Consider the following 22182-nt stretch of genomic DNA (forward strand, 5'->3'; position numbering starts at 1 on the left):
TCCTGCGAGTTATATGTCAAAGTGTCCTTGGGCCAAGACACTGAATCCCTAATGCCCCCGATGAGCAGGTCGTTGACTTGCATGGCTGACGCTGCTATCTGTTAGTTAGTCTGTGTAAAGCGCTTTGGGAGGGCTTCATTGACTTGAAAAATGCTTTATAAAATGCAGAAAATTTACATTGTTGTCTCGGAAGCCTTATTTCAGTTATACCTGTTTTGCTCCAAACCAAAAGTAAAATTTTGTTCATTTTCTCTGCCGAAATTTTGGTACATCCCTAGTGGCCAAATGTTGAAAAGTTCAAGGGGCCAAAATACGAACCATTGTATATCTATGATTTTTCAAACAGAGAAAATAAGGTATTGATGATTGCGACACATCTTTGATTGCAATGACCTGATTTTCAACTGATCCTGAAGTTAAGTGCCAGTAATAACTGAACAGACAAGAAAGAGTGGCGTCAAGACCAAGAGAAAAAGTAAAAAAAATACGTATATGATTTCTTGTGTTCAGCCATAAAAAAAAAGATGGTCAAAATATTTTGCCCATGCAGGCCCAATTTGTTCTACCAATTGTGATGCAAATACAAATCCTAATGACAGATCACCAAAAACAGCAATTATAGAGCACTACAAAAAAACACTATTCATTCGATTTATATATAAAATGATTGCAGGATACTAAAGTCACTGCAAAAGTTGTTTTACAGTCAAACCCGAAATCTCCAGTATAGCAGGAAACTATTGTTTCACAATTCTGAATGGGGGCGGAAGTAGAGTGTATACAAACTTTTTAAATTAAAAATCCCAAATAAAGTGGTATGTAAAAAAAATGATGGGGAAACATGTTGGGGAATGGATATGGGGTCTCGAATGAATTGACTAGAACAGGACTGTAAAATTTGTTACAAGACATATGGGCATGACTAATACTCATTCACTTACTTAAAATGTACTTTATTAGGGATGCACAATAATTATTGAGTGTATAGATTTTGGAACGATAACGGAAAAATATGATGTCAAGTTACTGTCCCGATAGCAAAAACCAAAATAGGCCCTGAAAATTGGTCACCAGAAGCCACGCTAAGACATTCAATCAGCTGACACTGCTTGTTAGAAAGATTTCAAGTACTTATTTTCCTCGTTATATTATTTTGATTTTCTTTATGAGTACAGAGTAGTAGTACAACTCGGTAGTGTCTCCTCTCTATAGCCCCTAATGTGGTCAAAGTATCGGTAAGCTCAGCCAAGCTCAGGGTGTGTACAGGGAGTGCAGAATTATTAGGCAAGTTGTATTTTTGAGGATTAATTTTATTATTGAACAACAACCATGTTCTTAATGAACCCAAAAGTCTCATTAATATCAAAGCTGAATATTTTGGAAGTTGGAGTGGGGCTTTTTTAGTTTTAGCTATTTTAGGAGGATATCTGTGTGTCCAGGTGACTATTACTGTGCATAATTATTAGGCAACTTAACAAAAAACAAATGTATACCCATTTCAATTATTTATTTTCATCAGGGAAACCAATATAACAGCTCAACATTCACAAATATACATTTCTGACATTCAAAAACAAAACAAAAACAAATCAGTGACCAATATAGCCACCTTTCTTTGCAAGGACACTCAAAAGCCTGCCATCCATGGATTCTGTCAGTGCTTTGATCTGTTCACGATCAACATTGCGTGCAGCAGCAACCACAGCCTCTCAGACACTGTTCAGAGAGGTGTACTGTTTTCCCTCCTTGTAAATCTCACATTTGATGAGGGACCACAGGTTCTCTATGGGTTTCAGATCAGGTGAACAAGGAGGCCATGTCATTAGTTTTTCTTCTTTTAGACCCTTTCTTGCCAGCCACGCTGTGGAGTACTTGGATGCGTGTGATGGAGCGTTGTCCTGCATGAAAATCATGTTTTTCTTGAAGGATGCGGACTTCTTCCTGTACCACTGCTTGAAGAAGGTGTCTTCCAGAAACTGGCAGTAGGACTGGGAGTTGAGCTTGAGTCCATCCTAAACCCGAAAAGGCCCCACAAGCTCATCTTTGATGATACCAGCCCATACCAGTACCCCACCTCCACCTTGCTGGCGTCTGAGGCGGACTGGAGCTCTCTGCCCTTTACCGATCCAGCCACGGGCCCATCCATCTGGCCCATCAAGACTCACTCTCATTTCATCAGTCCATAAAACCTTAGAAAAATCCGTCTTGAGATTTATCTTGGCCCAGTCTTGACGTTTCAGCTTGTGTGTCTTGTTCAGTGGTGGTCGTTTTTCAGCCTTTCTTACCTTGGCCATGTCTTTGAGTATTGCACACCTTGTGCTTTTGGGCACTCCAGTGATGTTGCAGCTCTGAAATATGGCAAAACTGGTGGAAAGTGGCATCTTGGCAGCTGTACGCTTGACTTTTCTCAGTTCACGGGCAGTTATTTTGCGCCTTGGTTTTTCTACACGCTTTTTGCGACCCTGTTGACTATTTTGAATGTAACGCTTGATTGTTCGATGATCACGCTTCAGAAGCTTGGCAATTTTAAGAGTGCTGCATCCCTCTGCAAGATATCTCACTATTTTTGACTTTTCAGAGCCTGTCAAGTCCCTCTTCTGACCCATTTTGCCAAAGGAAAGGAAGTTGCCTAATAATTATGCACACCTGATATAGGGTGTTGATGTCATTAGACCACACCACTTCTCATTACAGAGATGCACATCACCTGATATGCTTAATTGGTAGTAGGCTTTCGAGCCTATACAGCTTGGAGTAAGACAACATGCATAAAGAGGATGATGTGGTCAAAATACTCATTTGCCTAATAATTCTGCACTCCCTGTATAGCACTTTTGTGATAGGATGGGATCCGAATTTCAGTGTATACACTGAGTTTTGTAATTCTTTGTAGTATTTGTATTTATTGTGTCGCACTCCTGAGTGTCTTTGTGCCTCAAAATCTTGAATTTAAGATTGACTGCTCTGGCATTAAGATTGACAGCTACATGCACAGTCTGTAAATAAGTAAATCTTGACAAAATGTGTTACCTTTCTGTCCTAGACATACAAAAAGTGTGGTCCATATATCTTAATGTTTAGTACTACTTTAGCCTCTATTACATAAACGTACTTTCTGTGCATCGCAATGAGAGAACTCCACAGTCGTAATCGGCCAAACATTTTGTTTGCTTGAAGTTTCCCCTCAAAGCATCAGCATTTGTATGTATGTATTTTGATACATTTGAGCAACTAATATGTACATCCAATATAATGCCACATGGTAAGAATGAGTGACTCATTTTTTAGCCAGGGTACGTCTGTCATTAAATTTTGGAGAACTTGTACAATGTTTAGAAGATATCTCTTGTAGTAGCTTTAACTGACAAAGTATTGATAGATGACTGACACTTATGTTCAGGTCTCTCCAACACTACTCTTTGCAGACATTTTAACAGGTGATATATATAATATTTTAGTAATTTTAAATACATATAAAGACAAACATACAAATATTTTAAATAGTGTTTTCTTTTTTTTTCTGAATGGAGCATACAGTACAATAAAAGTCCTCAGTTATTGGTATTTGTCTCGATAAACAAGTTTTATTGGTTATCAGGATCTGTAGGAAAGAACAAAGCAGTTATTGTGCATCCCTTTTAATATCCTTACAGCTTTAGAGTTTTAAGATTGTAAGGACTGTTTTTTTTATAACTTGTATAGTGAATGTTTATATGCCCACATTTATTTTCCTGCTGTGCCGTGTCTCAAACACATACCGTCTTTGTAGGATAGACTGCTGGAGGAGAATTTTTTGCGGTGTGTGCGTGCGTAGTCCTGCAGGTTAGGGGCACTAGAGGACCCACCTAGGACAGTGGTGCTGAACAGCCCGGCACATTGAGAGCCTGCGAGGGGGGGTCGGGGGGGTTAGTCACCACTACACATAACATGCGGTTACTCCATTATAATCCAAAAGGCCATGGAGAGAAAAGACACGAAAGTACTACAGAAAAAAAACATGCTTACAGAACCAGAGTAACCCATGCAAACTTGAGTAATTTCCTCCCCTCATATTTCTGCAGTATTTGCCCAAGACAATCACCAGAGCAAGAACGGACTATTTGAAAGAAGGAATCTGATTAAATAGAAAATACAGGTTTGTCCTAAATATCAGTGGGTACTGACGATTCACGAAGAGTAACTAGAGTTTATCAAAATGTTTTTTTTCTTGAATCACCACAAGCTCCGCCCCAACAACATCATGACATTACATTTGATTGCATGAGTGAATTTAAGAGTTTAAAGACACAGTGTCCTTCCACTGAAAATAGAAAATCTAGAGATTTGCAAAGTATGGTGCGTCAGAAGAAATTTATGGTGAACTCACACTAGGACCATTTCTTCTGTACTTTGTTAACGCCTGATTAACCCCAAATCACCTGTGCCCCTGCCCTGGCCTGTACGTACATTAGTCTACCAAACCGTGTAAGGACACAGTCGCCTACAAAATATACAGAGTGTTGATTAATTCAAGAATAAGAAGACGTCAGTATTAGAGAGCAGTTGTTTGGTTTTTTTTCTCCCCCAGTTCTGGTCAAATCACACGAACGTACGTAGTGTCATACTCCCGTCGGTGTGCACATGAGCCAGCAATATTATGGCCCACCTTCCACAAGTGTGATCAGCTGGGGATCCATGCTGTGTTCGGAACGTTTGCGTTCACACTTAATGTTTGCGCTCACACTTCCTGTAAAATCAGAAACTTAGCAGCAAGCATAGTATTATGGCCCTGGTGTAAGTGGGCCCTTAGAAGATTGGAAAATAATAGAAACCTTTTTAAATCCTTAGATTGAGGGATTTACAGAGACTGCAATATAAAAAAGAACACTGCGCATAGGTGCAAGACTTTAATGCACAACCTGATGTAATAGGAACATAAAATGGCCTTGCAAGAATGGTGTGTACATTTAATAATTTTAGTATGGCCATTATCTCAGTTTGTTTGGGAAGCAGGGCAGGTGTTATTTCAGGCAATTAGAATTAGTGTGGGCCATTTCATATGTTGATTCACAACTAATATTTTTAATTAGTCACTGAAGGACAATAAACATCAGATGAGTTCAACTCTCCTGCAGCCCAATGGCACATCATAGATATCTAAGTTTATGCACCTTTAAAGAATGCTGTAATACTTACCTAACCCACTTTGTTTGATGTCAGGAGACTGACGAGAGCAGAATGAGAAAAGGCGGTAGCTGCCGACTTTGGAGGATGAAGTCTCTGACAGAACCTGGAGGGATATTCATTTGCAGCCTTAGAGAATTCTAGTATGACAACAGCGGGTACTTGCTTCAAAATTGAGCAGAAGTGGCCGTCAACACATTTTGAGGTTAAATATACACCCAATTATGCACCACATGTGGATATGTACGGATATAAAAACATTGAAAAAAAAATACATGAATTGAATAGTATGTTTCTCCATTTATTCATTCATCTCAGCCGTACCGCTTATCCTCATTAGGGTCGCGAGGGGGCTGGAGCCCATCCCAGCCATCTCCGGGCAGTGGGCAGGGGACACCCTGAACTGGTTGCCAGCCAATCGCAGGGCACACAGGGACAGACAACTCATTCGCTCATTCACACCTAGGGACAATTTGGACAGGCCAATTCACCTGAGATGCATGTTTTTGGAACGTGGGAGGAAACCGGAGTGCCCGGAGGAAACCCACGCAAGCACGGGGAGAACATACAAACTCTGCACAGGAAGTCCGGAGCTGGATTTGAACCCACGACAGGTTCCCATGACATGAACAGTGCCGCACAAGCGCTAACCACTGCGCCGCCGTGCTGCCCCATTTATTCATTTTTTTTAAGATAAATCAAAAAAAATGTTAAAACATTGTTCAAGATAAAACACAAACAAGAAGTTGCAAAATCAATAACATTCAAAACATCAAAAACTTCAAATACAATTTCGAAAAAACACGTTAAGAAGAAATCATAGAATTAAATGTTTCAAAGTTAAAAAAAAGAAAGAGCATGACATGTGAGTGATGTTTTGTGTGTGTGTGTGCATTTTCTTTAAAGTTTTAATTGCGTTCAAAGCTGCTCAAATCCATGTGCGTGAGCCCCATCGCAGACACATAAAGACTCAGCAACAGATTAAACAAATAGTTTTTTGAGAGTGTTGTTGCGATGCTTCAATTCGATCATAATCATTTGTAGTTTTTAAAAGGCTATCAAGAAATAGCATGTTTGTCTGGAAATTGACTTTTAAAAACTGATAAGCATAATGGCCTTGGATTGCCGGGCATTCTACTTGAGCAAGGTTGTTGCGGTAGTGGTTTGTTAAAGTGCCAGGGACCCACACTTGCGGAAGCCTAAAGAACAACTGTGTAAGTTTTCACAAAAATTGGTTGCACCGGCGCGTGCAAATGCACACACACAGACACGCATCGGTATTTATATGGTACTTTAGATAGATCTAGACTAGATAAGATGAATTGCTCATTTAAATTTCTTCCTTTTAATACAGGTGATTTATTTCTCCTATTTTGGTCAGCATACAGGTAGCATCTATTCCTCACTGGAACAAATGGTCATAGTAGAGTGTAATGTAAATGAACAAAAAGACTAAAAAAAAGTCCAAAACTGAGTATTAAGAACTTCAGAGTGAATGTAGCTTATACTCGTTTTAATGGGAAAGAAAATACAATAATTTCAACACTTTTCTATTCGTACCTAACATAGTTCTCACGTCTCAATGGAATAACTAATTCAATGTGACTTGAGCACAGTTTATCAGCACAAATAGGGTAGATCTCTTACACAAGGAATACAGTACACCCCTTGTATGCAACAAGAAATGTTATGAGGTGCGGATCACAAACTGAAATTGCTGTATAATGGGGGATTAAAACCTATGGTAATAAGTTAATGTCTTCCAAACCCCTGGTAGCCCAGATAAAAACCTTAGATTAATAGTATATTGTAAGTACTTAGTTATGTTTGATATATGTGCACATGATTATGTAACAAAAACGATATAGTTTCCACCTCTGGTGTGACGTGACATATTCAAGATGAAACCGATTCCTAACCTTCCAGTTGTGAAAAATGTCATGCCGCTAAAACATTTCCTTGCTTTGTCGCTTTCTTATTTTTAATAATTGTCCCGATGCTTGATTGCTTATGGCCATGCAACTTAGTGAGGGTAGGGCTTGTTGTGACCTCTTCATATTTTTGATATTTCTAAGTTTGTTGGCAAGGTTATCCTGTTTTTGCTTCTCCCTTTAGCATCACAGTAACCCTTGAACACATAAATAATACAAACAGCAGAAACAATACTCTGTTTTATCACCAAGTCTTTACAAAACACAAGTGATTCCGAAATTAAGAAAGAGAGGTATTATGGGAGACAGTTCAGCCAGTACTAGATCTATAGTTTCATTAAGCTGTGACGCAAATCAATGGCAGATCTGTATTTTATATGACATCAACCATCAGCAGAAAGGCATCTTATGACAAATCGTCATATGCAGGAAAAACGCCAAGTTTGAATCTTTGGGAGTACAAAATATTTTTTGTCGATGTTGAAAATTCCATAAAGAAGGGCTAAAAACATCTTATTCCACATTGTAAACTAAAAATGTCGTAAAGCGGGACAACATTTCCCAAGGATGCAGTTTTATCGAGTTTTAACCGAATATGAGTGGGCAATATGGTGATCATATATAAACTGTGAGAACAACAAACCTCCATAGATCCCGTTTTATGATTACGTATAAGTGGCGATCTCCTTTGTATGGTGATTGGTTCAGACAAGGGTACAGCTCTGTCCGCCTCATCCCGTGAGAGATCCTCCAAGCTTCCTTGGTCTGTCTGTTTTCGCCCATGCTAAAGGAGATGCAGAAATGTTACATGCCATTTCCTTCAAATGACCAAATCTGTTGTCATTGAACGCTTGATGCGCTATACCTGTCGTGCTACCTCTGCAGAGGCTGGCCTGAAACCAAAGCCTGTGGGTGCATTCTCTTCTTCTTCAACACCTTTTACTCCAGGGCTAAAGTGAAGCTCCACATGGAAGCGTTCCTCTGAGGATAGATCCTTTGACAAAAGAATCAGCAGTGTAATCAGACTATTGTAACATGGATTATATTTCCGCTAATGTTTTAATGCAAAATACAAATTCTAGGTATAATATATTTTATCGGTATGAAAAATTCATGCAGAAATCTCCAGAGTTAAAACAAATTCACACACTTGTTATTGGATCTCCTGCATAGAGCGTCTCCTTCTTGATTTTAAATTATGATTGGAATTAATTCCTAAATTAAATGAATCAAAGACTATCAACACATAATATCACCTTGTTGTTATCTTCATAAAGCATAATGACAATCTGAGTCATGTAGTTTAGCTCGGAAACGGCACTAAGGTAATCCATTGCACGATTCCACTGCTGGTCTTTCTCCTCCTTTTACAGAAAAAAAAACAGTTTTAGCCATTACCTTCTAGAACATTGCTTCAACTATGAAGTACAACCAAACCTTACGTCAAGTAAGCCTCCATAGCGGAAAAGACTCAGCAAGGAATGGACATGACTTTCACTGGTGAAATATAGACGTGTCCTCACATGGCGTCCAGGTGACATTACTCCACGTGAATATCTGCAAATATGATCTTCCATTTACTCAAAAACATTTTCAGCTGTTAACCAAAGCTTTCTGCTCATCATTTTGTCCATCAAAGGACACTTTTGTCTATACTTACAGAGGGTGTAGTTTGTTGACGGACTCATCCTCATGAGTCCTCTGGAGGTCAAGCTGGATTTTTCTGACCAGTGGAAGGCAATATGCATAAGCAATGTCCAACTTCTCCACTTTATTTATGCCGTATTCCTAAAATACCAAACAAAATGGAAAGAGCCAGCTTCTGTATTACAAATAGAGGAATGTTTTAGAAAATTAAAGTATTGTGGTAATCACTTATTTTCGTTAACGCAATTACAAACATGTAATATATCCTGGATTTATGGGGTTTATTTTTTAATGATTTTTTTATTATTTGAGATGGGATATTTGAGTTTTCACCATAATCGGCAATATTAAAACAATACAACACTAGCACTTTTTATTTCAATTATAATGAATGCAGAATGTTTGATTTCTTGTTTTAATTGAATTACAGAGGATAAAAAACTATCACACTAGTCTAGTTTTCTCAGACAGTCCTGAATGTGGTACCTTATAAAGTATCTTGAGGCAAAAATCGCAAATCATTAAATCTTGTTCTATGACTAAAATTTTGATGGGGGGGAAAAAGATCCTGAATTGTTTTCGTACTTCTCTGGCAAAAATTCAAGGTAAGAGTGGGAAATATGACAATATATTAGATTGATCAGAAAACAAGATCATACACAATTGTTAGATCATTTATAACTTATTGATTTGTTTTTATTCTGCTGAGTTTCTGTCTGAGAAATTCATGTATTTGGGTTTTATTGTATACTTTATTTTATTTAATCTCTGAACTGAAAATAGCTTTGACAGCGGTTTTGTATGACATACACAGCGCATGCTCATGCGTTACACTTTTACACTCATTCTGTAATTTTCACAACAATCAAGTCAACAGAGAAGACACCAAATCAAAAAGTCCATATGAGGCAAAGCCTACAGATCGCTAAATGCCTCTTTGCAAAAGTAAGGTACCTGCAACTTAGGTGTTTTGTAAAAAGCATGGCTTTTAAAATTATTAATAGAAAATGTAAACCATATGGTGAGAAAATAGTATTGTATTATGAAAAAGCTTTGTTAAATACACATCATACAGGAGCCTATAAACATTATGCATTATCATTATACTATTATTGTCATCATTAATTGTGACTTGATGTTTTAGGGAGGGAGTTAAGCATATAAAACGAGCATTCTTGACAGATTTAAAGCGGTGTGCACTACAGTGCAGTGAGCAGAAATAGTCTGCTTTCATTTAATTTAGAGATTGTTGTTGAAGTCCATGCACCATTCAGATTAAAACCTGTTTATAGGGGCATAGTTGGCTTAATATGTAATTTTATTTTAGTTCATCGTGATAGAAATGGTCAGAAATGAACAAACCAGTAAAAAAAAAACGACCTTAAAATAAAAATTGTGATGAAATTAAAAAATCCGATTTTATATTTGAAAAAAAGGATATTTTATATATATATATATATATAAATATTTCCATATTGCAAACCCAATTCAAAGCTCTAATAATAAATGTACTCTACATTTGTCTTATTTGAAATGTTTGTGGTTTTACTTCATGGTGCAGATTTTTAGAATTCTTTAAAAAAAAAACAAAAAAACATTTCATTCTACTATTTCTTTGAGAGCCATTGCATATCCTCAGAGTTACCTGTGGGATCACGATGTCAGCTAAAGCCCGAGAAAGTCTAAACAACTCCAGTGTGTCCTCCAATCCCAAAGTAGCATTATGAATTACATCATATTTGACACAGTCATATATGTCAGGTATTTTACTGATGTCGTAGCGGCCATTTTTCATGCGAAAGTCTCTCTCAAGTTTGGACCAGCGCTGCAACATCAGCTCCAGTGTTTCACTGTGATACAATTGCAGATCTGAAGAAGGTAAGCAAAAAAAAAACAAACAAAAAAACAATACTTGTTGTTAGTTTGGAGAGTGACACTATACATGATGCAGTGGTGCCATCTTGGCTGCAAATCAAACAAACAGGTGTTATATTTTCAAAATGTCACCCCAAAAAAGGTGAACTATTTAAAGTTCAAATTTCCATTAATCGGATGATGGCTTGTCAAGTTCCGTAGCTCAAGTCAATGTTAAACCCAGTCTTTTTGGATAACAATTCACAAACCAAAAAATCGATTTTGTACCTAATTAATATCAGGTTCAACTGAAATTTTTAAATAAATAAGTGAGTGACTCACCAGCTGACTTAGGATCTTCCATTCTTTTACGGATCTGTGTGGTCAGGCTTTGTATGAGGGCATACACCTGGTCACATGTGGCCACTGGATTCTGGACAATTTTCATAGAATTCACCAATGATGCGCTACATGTTGGAGCCAGCTGTGACAAACAGGTCCAGACACGTTAGACTATGTTTAAGGGAGGGGGGCTGTATCTGGCTATCTGATAATCTAATGCCTATTTTCCACAATACCAGTTCTTTTGGAATATCTAGGTCGGTGACTTTGACAGGCAAACCTTTTCCAGAACACAACAGGCTACCTACAAAAATTGGACTATTGTTTGGGTTGTACAACTTTCATCAAAATAATGTAAACACAAGCCATGTGTAACACGTTTCTGTTTACAGTGTAAATGTTTGCTTGTTCACATTGGATGAGATAAAAATATTTTAATGACTATTTTCCATGTTTTAGCACAATAAAAAAACCTGAGCACTGCTCGTCAGGTAAAGGAGTCTCGTCCTGCCTTGTCAGTTATTTTGATTTAGCCTCTCTTTCAACAGTTTGGGATTGAACTGTTGTAAGAGAGAACAAAGAACTAGCATGATGCTGAATTACACGCAGTTATGAAGATGTGCGCAGAAGAGTAGTGGGGCGACCCCCACAGTTAGCAAGGAGGCAGTTTTTGTGTTTGGATTAAAAAACACAACTAAATGCAATAGCTTAGTCAATTACAGAGAAAAAAATAAACCTTACAATCAAACGGCAGGGATGCTACAGAGCAGAACAAATCAAGCACTTTTTCTGACAGGTCACAAGACCCCAGACAGCAGAAGAAAGTGCGCTGGACTCTTCAGCCCTGAAAAAGCTAACATCTGGGTCGTACAATGTGCGCCAAGCAATTGAACCAGTATGGTGGAAAAAAATAGCAAACAACTCACTCTGTCATAGTCCTCCTCAATGAAGTCCCTGTCCTTTTGCAAAATTTCATGGAGTCTAGCTTTGACTCTGTGCTGACAGCCACTTAACGAATCACTGTCACTATCCAGCAATCCATTCATATTCGCACTCTTCACCATTTGTACCAGAATGGGAGTCAGCTCACCTTCCAAAGCCAACAAACCCTGATCACAGAAACAGAGTATTGTACAGGTGATCAATACTAGTCAAAATAAAATATTGTAAGAATGTCCAATGAAAAAATAAAATAACAAAACAATGTTGATCTGTGGGGGTACAGTGCACAGGTTACAGTGTATAATTTAAGATATGTGCTCCAATTAGAAGCAAGTATGACTGAATCCATCAAGTACTCACCTGCTGACAACTAAATAAAAAGCAAAGATACAGTGGGGAAAAAAAAACATTTAATCCACCACCAAGTGTGGTACCAGCTCCGTAGCCTAGATGGTAGAGGTTAAAATAAGTATTTGATCAGCTACAAACAAGCTGTCCGAGACTGGGAGGTCGCTGGTTCAAGCCTCGGCCGAGTCATACCCAAAATACAACATTGGTACTCATTGCCTCCCTGATTGGCGCTCGGCATTAAGGGTTGGAATTGGGGGGTTTGGTCACCTAAAGACTCCCAACACAGCAGTTGGGTCTAAAATGGCGGCGTCCTGTTTGGCTGCGGCAGCATCGGCTCGCTACAGTTTACCTGTATGGGTCAGGTGTATCGACATTTCCTTCTGTGTGCATGGTTACAAAGAATGACAATAAAAAAATTCTATTCTATTCTCTATTCTATTCTAAGTTGTCGTACTTGAAAAGATTAACGAGGCCTGTAATTGACAACATGTGTAAACCTCAACCAAGAGAGACAGAATGTGGAAAAAAATAGAAAATCACATTGTTTGATGTTTAAAATTTTATTTCCAAATTAAAGTGGAAAATGAGTATTTGATCAGCTACAAACAAGCTGTCAAAGGAGTCTAACTTCTTCTAACGAGGTCTAACTAGGATCCACTCGTTACCTGTATTAATGGCACCCGTTTTAACGCATTATCGGTATAAAAGACCCCTGTCAACAAACTCAGTCAGTCACACTCCAAACTCCACTATGGCCGAGACCAGAGTGACTAATCGGGAAGAACGGGAGATTTCCTCAAGGGCCGGCTCATATCAAGGTCGAGCTTGGACTGGCTGGATGAAAAAAATAATTTGAACATGTACATATCATGTGTCACTTGCACTATCTAACCTTACTCGTGCATTAATTCTCTAATCAGTTATTTGGCTAAATACAGCGCAACCCCAACATCATAGCGGAGGAGCTGAGTTTTATAGTCTGGGGGAATTCTCTAGTACCAAATTTTAAGCTGGTGTTGTCCACCACCATTCTTCCTTTCTTTAGCAGTAAAAGTACACAGAACGGCGCAAATAATATGAGTCAGGTATAATGGAGGGCAAAAAAGTGTGAATAAGGAAAAGAAAAAGAAACGTGTTTCAAGAAGGACTTATCATTCATTTCTTTCAACTTGCCTTTTTTGCTTGTCATCTGTAAATCCCTGGTTGCATGATGTGCTACTTGTTTGCAGAATTTAGCGGTTCACTGCATATACCAGGTAGCTCCTCTCACTCAAATAATCACGTAGTGATGGAAATTACGTCTCCTTTTGAGAAGCGGCTCTTTCGGCTCGGCTCATTAAAAGAGCTCTTTCGGTTCCTAAAGGCATCTTTACATTATTTTTGTTGCTTTTATCTTTGTATTAAAAATGACAATGTAACATTATGCCCAACATTACTTTTTGGGGACATATAAAGCTAAACAAAAAAATAGACAACATAAAAAAGTAAACAAATGGGGAAAAAAGAAAAAAAAAAGGAAAAAAAGGAGGAGAGTTTCCAAATAACAGCCCAAAAACATCATAGCAGGAGATCTGCATAGAAGAATGGGCCAAAATACAAGCAACAGCGTGTGACAGCCGGGGCAAAAAAGGAGTGGCGCTGTAAGAAGCATTTTGAAGGCGCGGGAGTGGCCCAACCAGCCTCCAGATCTCAACCCAAAACATTACAGCAGGAGATTTGCATAGAGGAATGGTCCATAATACAAGTAACAGAGTGTGAAAATGTTGTGAAGTGTTACAAAAACATTTGGCATCCGTTATTGTCAACAAAGGCTATATAAAAAAATATTAAGATGAACGTTCGGTATTAACCAAATATTTATTTTCCACCATTATTTGCAAATAAATTATTTAAAAATCAAACAATGTGATTTTCTGTTCCTCCCCCACACACATTTTGTTTCGAATGGTTGAAATTGACCCACGTTGACAGTTACAGACCTCTCTAATATTTTAACTACTGGTTGACTAAATACTTATTTGCCCCACAATATATGCATGGTATGCCATGTGTTGGCCATATAAGAGCCAGAATCCAGTGTGACTTACAATAACACTGCAATGTGGAAAAAAACTACATGGGCAAAGGAGTTAAAGTACATGATGGGCTACATCCAACCCTCATCCTTTAAAATTACAGGGTTCAACATGTCATCCCTTTTCATTCAAATGATTTGTTCATTTTGTGTTATGATGTTTGTTGCAAAATTATTCAAAAAATTAGAAATACAAACACATAGCATGTTCGTCATTACTATCAATCCTTAAAGGATTAGTTTAAAACACAAATAGTACAGATCCAGGTACCTTTGCAAAAGCCGCAGCAGTCATCTGCACTCTGCCTTCATCTGATGCATATATCTTTAGGTCATGTCTGTAGGTGCTATGCAACCGTAGTAACCCGCAGCCTGGAAAGCCAGCGTAGTCTCCTAAAAGAAGTTGGGATTTAAATAATCTGTGGCATTAGGATTGATTTGCTTTGTGATTGCTACTGCCAAACATTTGCACATGACACAGTACAGATCTAATTCAAATATTTATTATGTGTTGTATGAGTAAAGTTTTATGAGTAGAAAAATGTAACTACATTTATTTCTAAGAAGTACCTGCTTTTTCAAGAGCATAATCAAATTCAGAAATGAAAATGAGCCGGGGGTTAAAAGGTGAGAAGGGTATTGAGGTAACATATTCCGATACACTCTACAACTCAACAAAATATTGAGGTCTGTCGACCCACACTTTTCAGTAATCTGCAGGAGGCACCACACACACATACTCCTTGGGCATATAGCACAAAACCAAGATAAGGGATCAAGCCTTAATATGTTTCTTATTTTGGCTGAATTTAGCTTCAGGTTGGTTGCATGAAAGATGAAAGCAGGTGAAATTTAGCTAGGCTCCGTTACTACGGTGAAATATTCACTGCAGATAGCCTTCTTCAGAACAGGCCATCAACCAGGCGCAGATTATCTACAGAGATACATCTGGCAATTCTGTGAAGCGTGAGGAGAATGAATTTTCATGGGCTTACTTAACATACTTCATTATTTTACTATCCTGCATTAAAATCTTTATATACAGTGATACCTCTTCTTACGAGCTTGAATTGATCCAGGATCACGCTTGCTGCTCGAATTGAGCGTGAAATTAGCAAATTTTACCGATTTGAAACTGTTCAAAACCAATTGGTCCTCTCCGGTCTTCCTCAAAGCATCCAAGCGAAAAGCTATAAAACACATCTTGCTTATCACTAAAAACACATTTAAATAGTAAATAGACATAAAATATAATAAAATAAATAAGATTATATCATTTCCACCTTGGATCTATACAACTCACAGAGGTCACCCGTTTTGACATCACAACAGTGAATTTCTCCTAAAAGGTAAGAGCTTTTCATGCCTGATATTTGCAACTGTCATTTTATTGTCATTAATGCGGAAAATGTATTTCTATAAGATCACGTTTTATTACTATGTCACTTAACCATGCTTGGCAAACTGCGCTCATAGCTTCAATGAATATGTATAGTGTTGCTATTTTGATACACTAAAACTGATGCTTAACCTTCAAAGGTTCCATGAATCAATTATTTGAAAAGGGTATACTGTAAGTCCATTTCCCATTCATGTGTTCCCTCGTGAAAGAAAGAATGGTTATTTTTTTAATTAAGGAGCATGAAATAAATACATTTTGAAAAATCACTAAATGAAAGGTGAGAGATTTTCATGCCTGCCATTTCCAGTTATCAAATGAAAGTGTGAAATGACAATTTTGTATTTTACCTTGTCCTCCGGGGTACATACAACGGAAAGCCCTTCCAAGCTCTTCGGCCTGCACTCTACCAGCAGGTGTAAGCTCTCCTCCCCACTTGAGCACGAGCAGTAAAGAAGGACCTTCCTTTCTCGTGTCTGTCACAAGACAAGAACCAAAAATAAAATATGCAACCCTTTTTCTATCAATTTTGTTTCTTTAAAAAAAAAGTGTTTTAGTACATACCTTCTTCTTCACTTGAGGTTTTGGGCTGCCCATGGGGCAAGTAGGTCAGCTGTACTTTCCTATTAATCCCAGAGAAGTGCCCATACCTTTATTCGTAGAAAAATGACAAATGTGAAATCATTAAAAATCATTATTTTCAATATAATTCCTGAAAATATAGGAATCAAAAATATACACACAGTTTAGGCATCAGTTTTTAGGTTCAACTAATATTAGACACAACAGTTTAGATCTACGTACTGTTTTATTTGACAGAATCAAAATATTTTACTGACGGTTGGTCTTTTAATTTTTCTGACTATTTGAAGCAAGAAAAGCTTATTATACTGTTGTATGGCAAGGGTTGGGCAGCTAGGATCATTTCAATCAAATCTAACTCTGAGGAAAGTCAGAAGAGCGCAAACAAATGGTGATCACCAGCAGGTGCTCCGTGGATTATGTTAGGGGAGAGACTGAGGCAGCGTGGGGAGAGAGTGCAATACCAGTGCTGCAGATCCCACCTACTGCAGCTAGACTATTAAGCAAATCTCACAAGCTACCCCTGTCGAGCCTGTAACTCAACAATGCCAGATCTGTAATCATGAAACTGATGACCTGGAGCTACAACTTGTGGGAACATTCGGGGTGGTTGTATTTTACACATCGTGGAGACCTGTCCAATCTGACGATACCCGATACCGATCTAAATTACTTTCTAACACTGAAAGGAGAAGACCTCCAATTTGGTTTTACTTTTGTATAATGACAATAAACAACATTCATTTAACTGCAATTCTGTGCTCTGCCATCAACGGCACCCCTACTCTGAGCAGTAAACATTTTTGTAATAGGAAAAAGTGGATTATAAATCTGAATAGGAACATAAAACAACGTAAATATGAATTGCAGAAAAAACCTGCCTTGGGAAAAGGATATTGATATTTTTAAAATGATTAAAATGTACAGCGGAGCTGCCAACAATTAAAAAAAAAGAGATACACTCATAAAATAGTTAAAGGAAGATAATTAAGGAAAAAATACACTCAATTAAAGGATTTCTTACATTTCTAGAACCGTTTTTAGCTGCTCAAGTTTTGACTTTTTCTCTTCTATCTCGCAGTCATTGTCCTGGCCCAGTTCTGCGAGCAATTGTCGTGTGATGTCCAAGACTTCCTGTAGCAGTTTGAAAACCAAAATTAATCAATTAAAACAAAGTTTAACATAGTAGGATGATGTGTCCATTTTGTTCGAACGAATACAACAATGTTACCTGGAGTTGCTTTGGTTTTTTCAGTTTTAGTTTTCCCGTTTTATAACCACCATATTTTTCAAAGAGATCAAAAAACCTGTACAGATAAAGACAGAGTTATTCTGATGAAATGAAAAAAAAAATGTGGTTACATCTATTGAAGGGGTACCAGCTTACATTTGGTTCCGGACTTCCATCTTCATCTTCTGCTTTGGTGTTCTGTCCCCATGTCTGATTACAGCTATTACACAGCGCAATTCCATCCTGAGAGTGAAAGTTTAATATTAATTCTTAATGTAATCAAAATAAAAAAAGAAATGTTGCTGAAAGTGGCCAGCTAAAAAGACAATTGTTACACATTATTTTTGCAAAGTGAGGCCCTGGTTGCCAAGACTTTACCAGCAGAGCTGGTTACTGTGTTGGACGACGTAGTGCGCAAAGTGAACTTTGTAAAGACACGACCTCTGGAAAAGCCTTATATTCGCATTTCTGTGTGAGAATATGGAACAGCGCATAAGGCCTTATTGCTTCATACGGAGGTCCAATGTTTGTCGCGTGGTAAGGTGCTGGCCCGTTTAAATCATCTGCGAGAGGAACTTAAAAGGTTTCTGACAAATGAGAAGTCTGATTACTCAAATTTGTTTTCAAGTGATGAGTGGTGCGCAAAGCTGGCATACCTGACTGATATATTTCATCATCTGAATGAACTAAACACAAGAATGCAGGACTGTAATGAAAACCTGCTTACAAGCACAGATAAAGTAAATTGATTCCGTTCAAAGGTCCATCTCTGGCACCAGCATGTGCAACGTGCAAACTTGGAGATGTTCCCACTCACAGAGAAACAGCAAAGTTCCAGTGCAGTTTGTGAGGTAATATGTAAACATTGTCATTTTTTTTCTCTACGGCCTCCACTGAATGCTTTTACAGGGTTAGGGACCCATAAAGCTCAACATCAGTTGTTGGAAAGTACATGACTTTACAAGCGCAAGAGGAACCAACAGAACTGAAACCGGATCAGGGTTTAAAACCAAGATTTGCTGATCTTCCTTTAGACAGTTTTTGATTGACTGCTGCCAAGGAGCTCCCCTTTCTAGCCAACAGAGCTGTTCAAACATTGCTCCTATTTTCCAAAACAGATCTGTGTGAACTGAGCTTTTCAAGCCTAACTTATATAAAAACAGAGAGAGACTGAGAGCTGTTGAAGAAGAGCTTTGTGTGTGTCTTTCTTCTATTCGTGCCAGGATATCGGTTTTGTGTTCATCTAAACAGGCCCAAGTTTCACACTTGTGGCAATCAACATGATTATTATTTATTTATCCTAGTCGAATACTTTCGTTCGTTGGTTAAAAAACGAGCCCTGGCTTAAAAAAGGTTGAAAAACACTGCGCTATATGAACTACTACTCACATGGTGCCTGAAGTAGTGGGAACAATTGGAATGTCTTCTGCCTCAGTAGGAATGGACCAAGGAATCTGAAACTGAGGTGCGAGCTCACGCATCACAATATTCCTTAAAGAAAAAAATAAATAAATAAAGGCAAACTTAGTACAAAAAATACAAAATACAGTCAACAATTTTAACAACAAATGACAAACTGTTACCCGAGGATCTTAGCGCAGTCATCGTAGTATTTCATAGAGTTCTTCACGAAACTGAAACCGTTTACATCACACACATATGAGTGCCCATTGGCTCGAAGAAGGTCAAAGCCACAAACAGTTTGCTGGAGATGAATCGCATAAGAAAAGAGCATTGACATTTTTCGCTCATCAACTGTCAAGAGAGAAAACATTAGCAAGGATTTGCTTACCTTGAATGCTAAACAGACTTTCCGAGCAACCAATTTCTCCATTGCAGACAGCATGACTGGGTAACGGACCTCCTTGCCTTCACTATCTCGCTCTACCTTCCCGTCCAGGGCAGGAGACTTTCGAGCTTCAGCATGAGCATAGTCAGGTCCTACTGTGTATACCTGGACAAGACAAATTGGTGACATCATCCCACTTCAAATATTAATCTAGAGTACAATATTTTTGAGGAAACAGTAAAAACTAGCAACCCAAAGCATTGTATTCAATTAAAAATGAATATAAATAAAGTACATTCTAGAAAAGTGGTGGCACCCGGGCTTTTTTTTTTCCCTGCTGAAGGACTATCCACTCAAACAACTGACAAGTTTTTTTTTTTTTTTTGCAAAAGGACAGCTAAAACCACTTTAAATATACATGTCTATTAGTTGTTAAGAGCTCTTTCACCATAGTAGCACTGACATTTTCTATGCACATTATAACTAAAAAAAACTTACCTTCACGTCTGTACCATCTGTTGGCATGAACTCTTCATAGATGTAAGATCCAGTCTTTCTTACATTACTCTCTGGTGAATACACACTGCTTCTGCTCCCAATCTAAAAAGGTCAAAGAGTTGCTTTTAAACAGTGGCGACATTCATTTTTATTTTTATTTATTTATTTGGATTATCACTGATCATAACTTGGTTTAGTTCAATTTTACAGGTAAACTGCAAAACTGGGTGTAATATCAATTTAAATTTAAGTTGTCTGATGAGTAACAAGTTTCAATGGAAATATTTGAAATAGTTTACGACAGTAGGAGTCTTGTTTCCCATATCTTCATAAAATATTATTATGAAGTTATTATTACCAATATCTCTTACTTTCATGTTGGCCATCTGGTTAATTAGTAGCCTGGCAAGAACAGACTTCATTGTTGAATCAGCAATAACTACAGTGCCACAAATAACTTGTCATATTGCCACGTTTCAGGTTCCAAACTTAGAGCTAAAAAGGTGTCGGTCTGTCTGGCATGACTATATTGCAAAAAAGCAGTGCATTTATTGCCAGAATGTACACACCAAACAGTTACATCTAAAACAAATTCACTCTGGGCAAATAAATTGCTTCATCCCACATGGATATATATACAGTGCTGTAAAAATGATTTACCCCCTTCCTGATTTGCGTTTTTTGCATATTTATCACTCACTAAAGGTTTTAGATCATCAAACCAATTTTAATATCATACAGAGACAACCCAAGGATATATAAAATGCACTTTTGAAAGGTTGATTCCATTTATTAAGGCACAAAAAGAATCAAAACCTATCTGGCCCTATGTGAAAAAGCAATTGCCCCCTAGACATAATAGCAAGTTGGGCCACCTTTGGCAGCACAAACAGAAATCAAACATTTACAATAAATGGTAATGAAGCTTTCACAACGCTGTGGAGGAATATTGGCCCACTCTTCTTTGGAAAATAGTTTAGAATCCGCCATATTGGAGGGTTTTCTAGCACGATTTGCCCGTTTAAGGTCACACCACAGGATCTCAGTTGGATTTAAATCCGGACATTGACTTGGCCATTTCAATACCTTCACTTTGTTTTTCCCGCCTTTCTGAAGTGGACTTGCTGGTGTGTTTCGGATCGTTGTCCTGCTGTATTATCCAAGAGCGCCTGAGTTTGAGCGCACAAACTAATGGCTTTACATTCTCCTTCAGGATCTTCTGGTAAACACTGCTATTCCTTAATTCTGTCAAACAGAACTCTCCCATAGATACCATTTTGGTTTTTATAGTGTAGTCATGGATCTTAACTGGGCTTCTTTGGTGCCTCAGGACCAGACCAACTTGCTCTAGTTGACAAAATAATGGTGTCTTGTGTTTAGCAGAAGATACTGTAGGAGAACAGCCAGCCATCACTTTGAGCCTTCAAACTCAAGCTTTCCTGAATCATGCAGCAGGAGAACCATCTGGAAAACACCAACAAGTCCACCTCTGAAAGGCTCAGAAAAAAACAAAAAGAAGGTTCTGAAAGGGTTCAAGTCAAGTCCGGATTTAAATCCAATCAAGATGCAGTGAAGTGACCTCATGCAAAAGAAAAACCTCCAATACGGCAGTTTTGAAACAATTTTGCAAAGGAGAGTGGGCCAATATTCCTCCACAGCGTTGCGAAAGACCTATTACCAATTATCATAAAAGTTTGATTTCTGTTATAGCTGTCAAAAGTAGGCCAACTCGCTAAAAGGTTGAGTACCTGGCAACTATTTTTTTCACCAAGGGCAAGATGGGTTTTGATTTCAAAACTGCGTTTTGTATTTCCTTGGGTTGTCTCTGTGTGATACATTTAAATTGGTTTGATGATCTAAAACTTTTTGTGAGTGACAAAATTGCAAAAAATCAGGAAGGTGTCAAATATTTTTTCATGGCACGACACAAATTATCAATAGGCTAGGCAGGACCTTTCTGAAGAGCCGCTGGCTGCCTCCACCGGCAGAAGTAGGGTAGTAGATGTAGACGTTGTGGTCCTCAGCACAAACAGGCTTTTCAACGAAAGGCTTCTGAAACATTTCTCCATTCACTTCAACATGGTCTTCTCCCTCCACCAGGTTACACTCTGAAGCATTGAAAATTATTTTGTTTGAAAGCAATTCAATGCTAAGAAAATTGAGACCTCAGAAGCAAATCTGCTTTTTTGAACATTTAAGGTAAAGACAACTAATACAGTGGTGGTATGAAAAATATGCGAAACTCGAGAAATTTGTCAGATTTCTGCATCAGATCCCCATCAAATGGAATAATGTATGGCAAAATTAAACAAAATTTTAATTTAACTAAAACCACCCAAACATTTACAGGTTTGTATTTTTTACCAAAAGCGGAACAAT

The 22182-nt window shown here is 38.0% G+C and overlaps 1 protein-coding gene across 3 annotated transcripts in view; it reads right to left on the reverse strand.

The window, feature by feature from the left end:
• Positions 1-22182, reverse strand: part of ppip5k1a (diphosphoinositol pentakisphosphate kinase 1a) — a 51099-nt gene that overhangs the window by 19682 nt on the left and 9235 nt on the right. For all 3 annotated transcript variants that reach the window (XM_088334127.1, XM_088334126.1, XM_088334125.1), the window contains exons 6-26: positions 21757-21911; positions 19804-19905; positions 19309-19470; positions 19100-19221; positions 18906-19007; positions 17673-17759; positions 17517-17592; positions 17310-17419; positions 16268-16353; positions 16054-16179; positions 14576-14697; positions 11864-12046; positions 10938-11079; positions 10387-10610; positions 8755-8882; positions 8537-8651; positions 8351-8458; positions 7960-8088; positions 7738-7878; positions 5176-5269; positions 3759-3884 (exon numbers count right to left, since the gene is read on the reverse strand). In XM_088334127.1, the coding sequence (XP_088190253.1) occupies positions 3759-3884; positions 5176-5269; positions 7738-7878; positions 7960-8088; positions 8351-8458; positions 8537-8651; positions 8755-8882; positions 10387-10610; positions 10938-11079; positions 11864-12046; positions 14576-14697; positions 16054-16179; positions 16268-16353; positions 17310-17419; positions 17517-17592; positions 17673-17759; positions 18906-19007; positions 19100-19221; positions 19309-19470; positions 19804-19905; positions 21757-21911 (2640 nt within the window). The remainder of the gene's footprint in view (positions 1-3758; positions 3885-5175; positions 5270-7737; positions 7879-7959; positions 8089-8350; positions 8459-8536; positions 8652-8754; positions 8883-10386; positions 10611-10937; positions 11080-11863; positions 12047-14575; positions 14698-16053; positions 16180-16267; positions 16354-17309; positions 17420-17516; positions 17593-17672; positions 17760-18905; positions 19008-19099; positions 19222-19308; positions 19471-19803; positions 19906-21756; positions 21912-22182) is intronic.

This window comes from Urocampus carinirostris, chromosome 4, assembly GCF_059441175.1.
Source record: "Urocampus carinirostris isolate Australia breed hairy pipefish chromosome 4, RoL_Ucar_1.0, whole genome shotgun sequence".
Lineage (NCBI taxonomy): Eukaryota > Metazoa > Chordata > Actinopteri > Syngnathiformes > Syngnathidae > Urocampus > Urocampus carinirostris.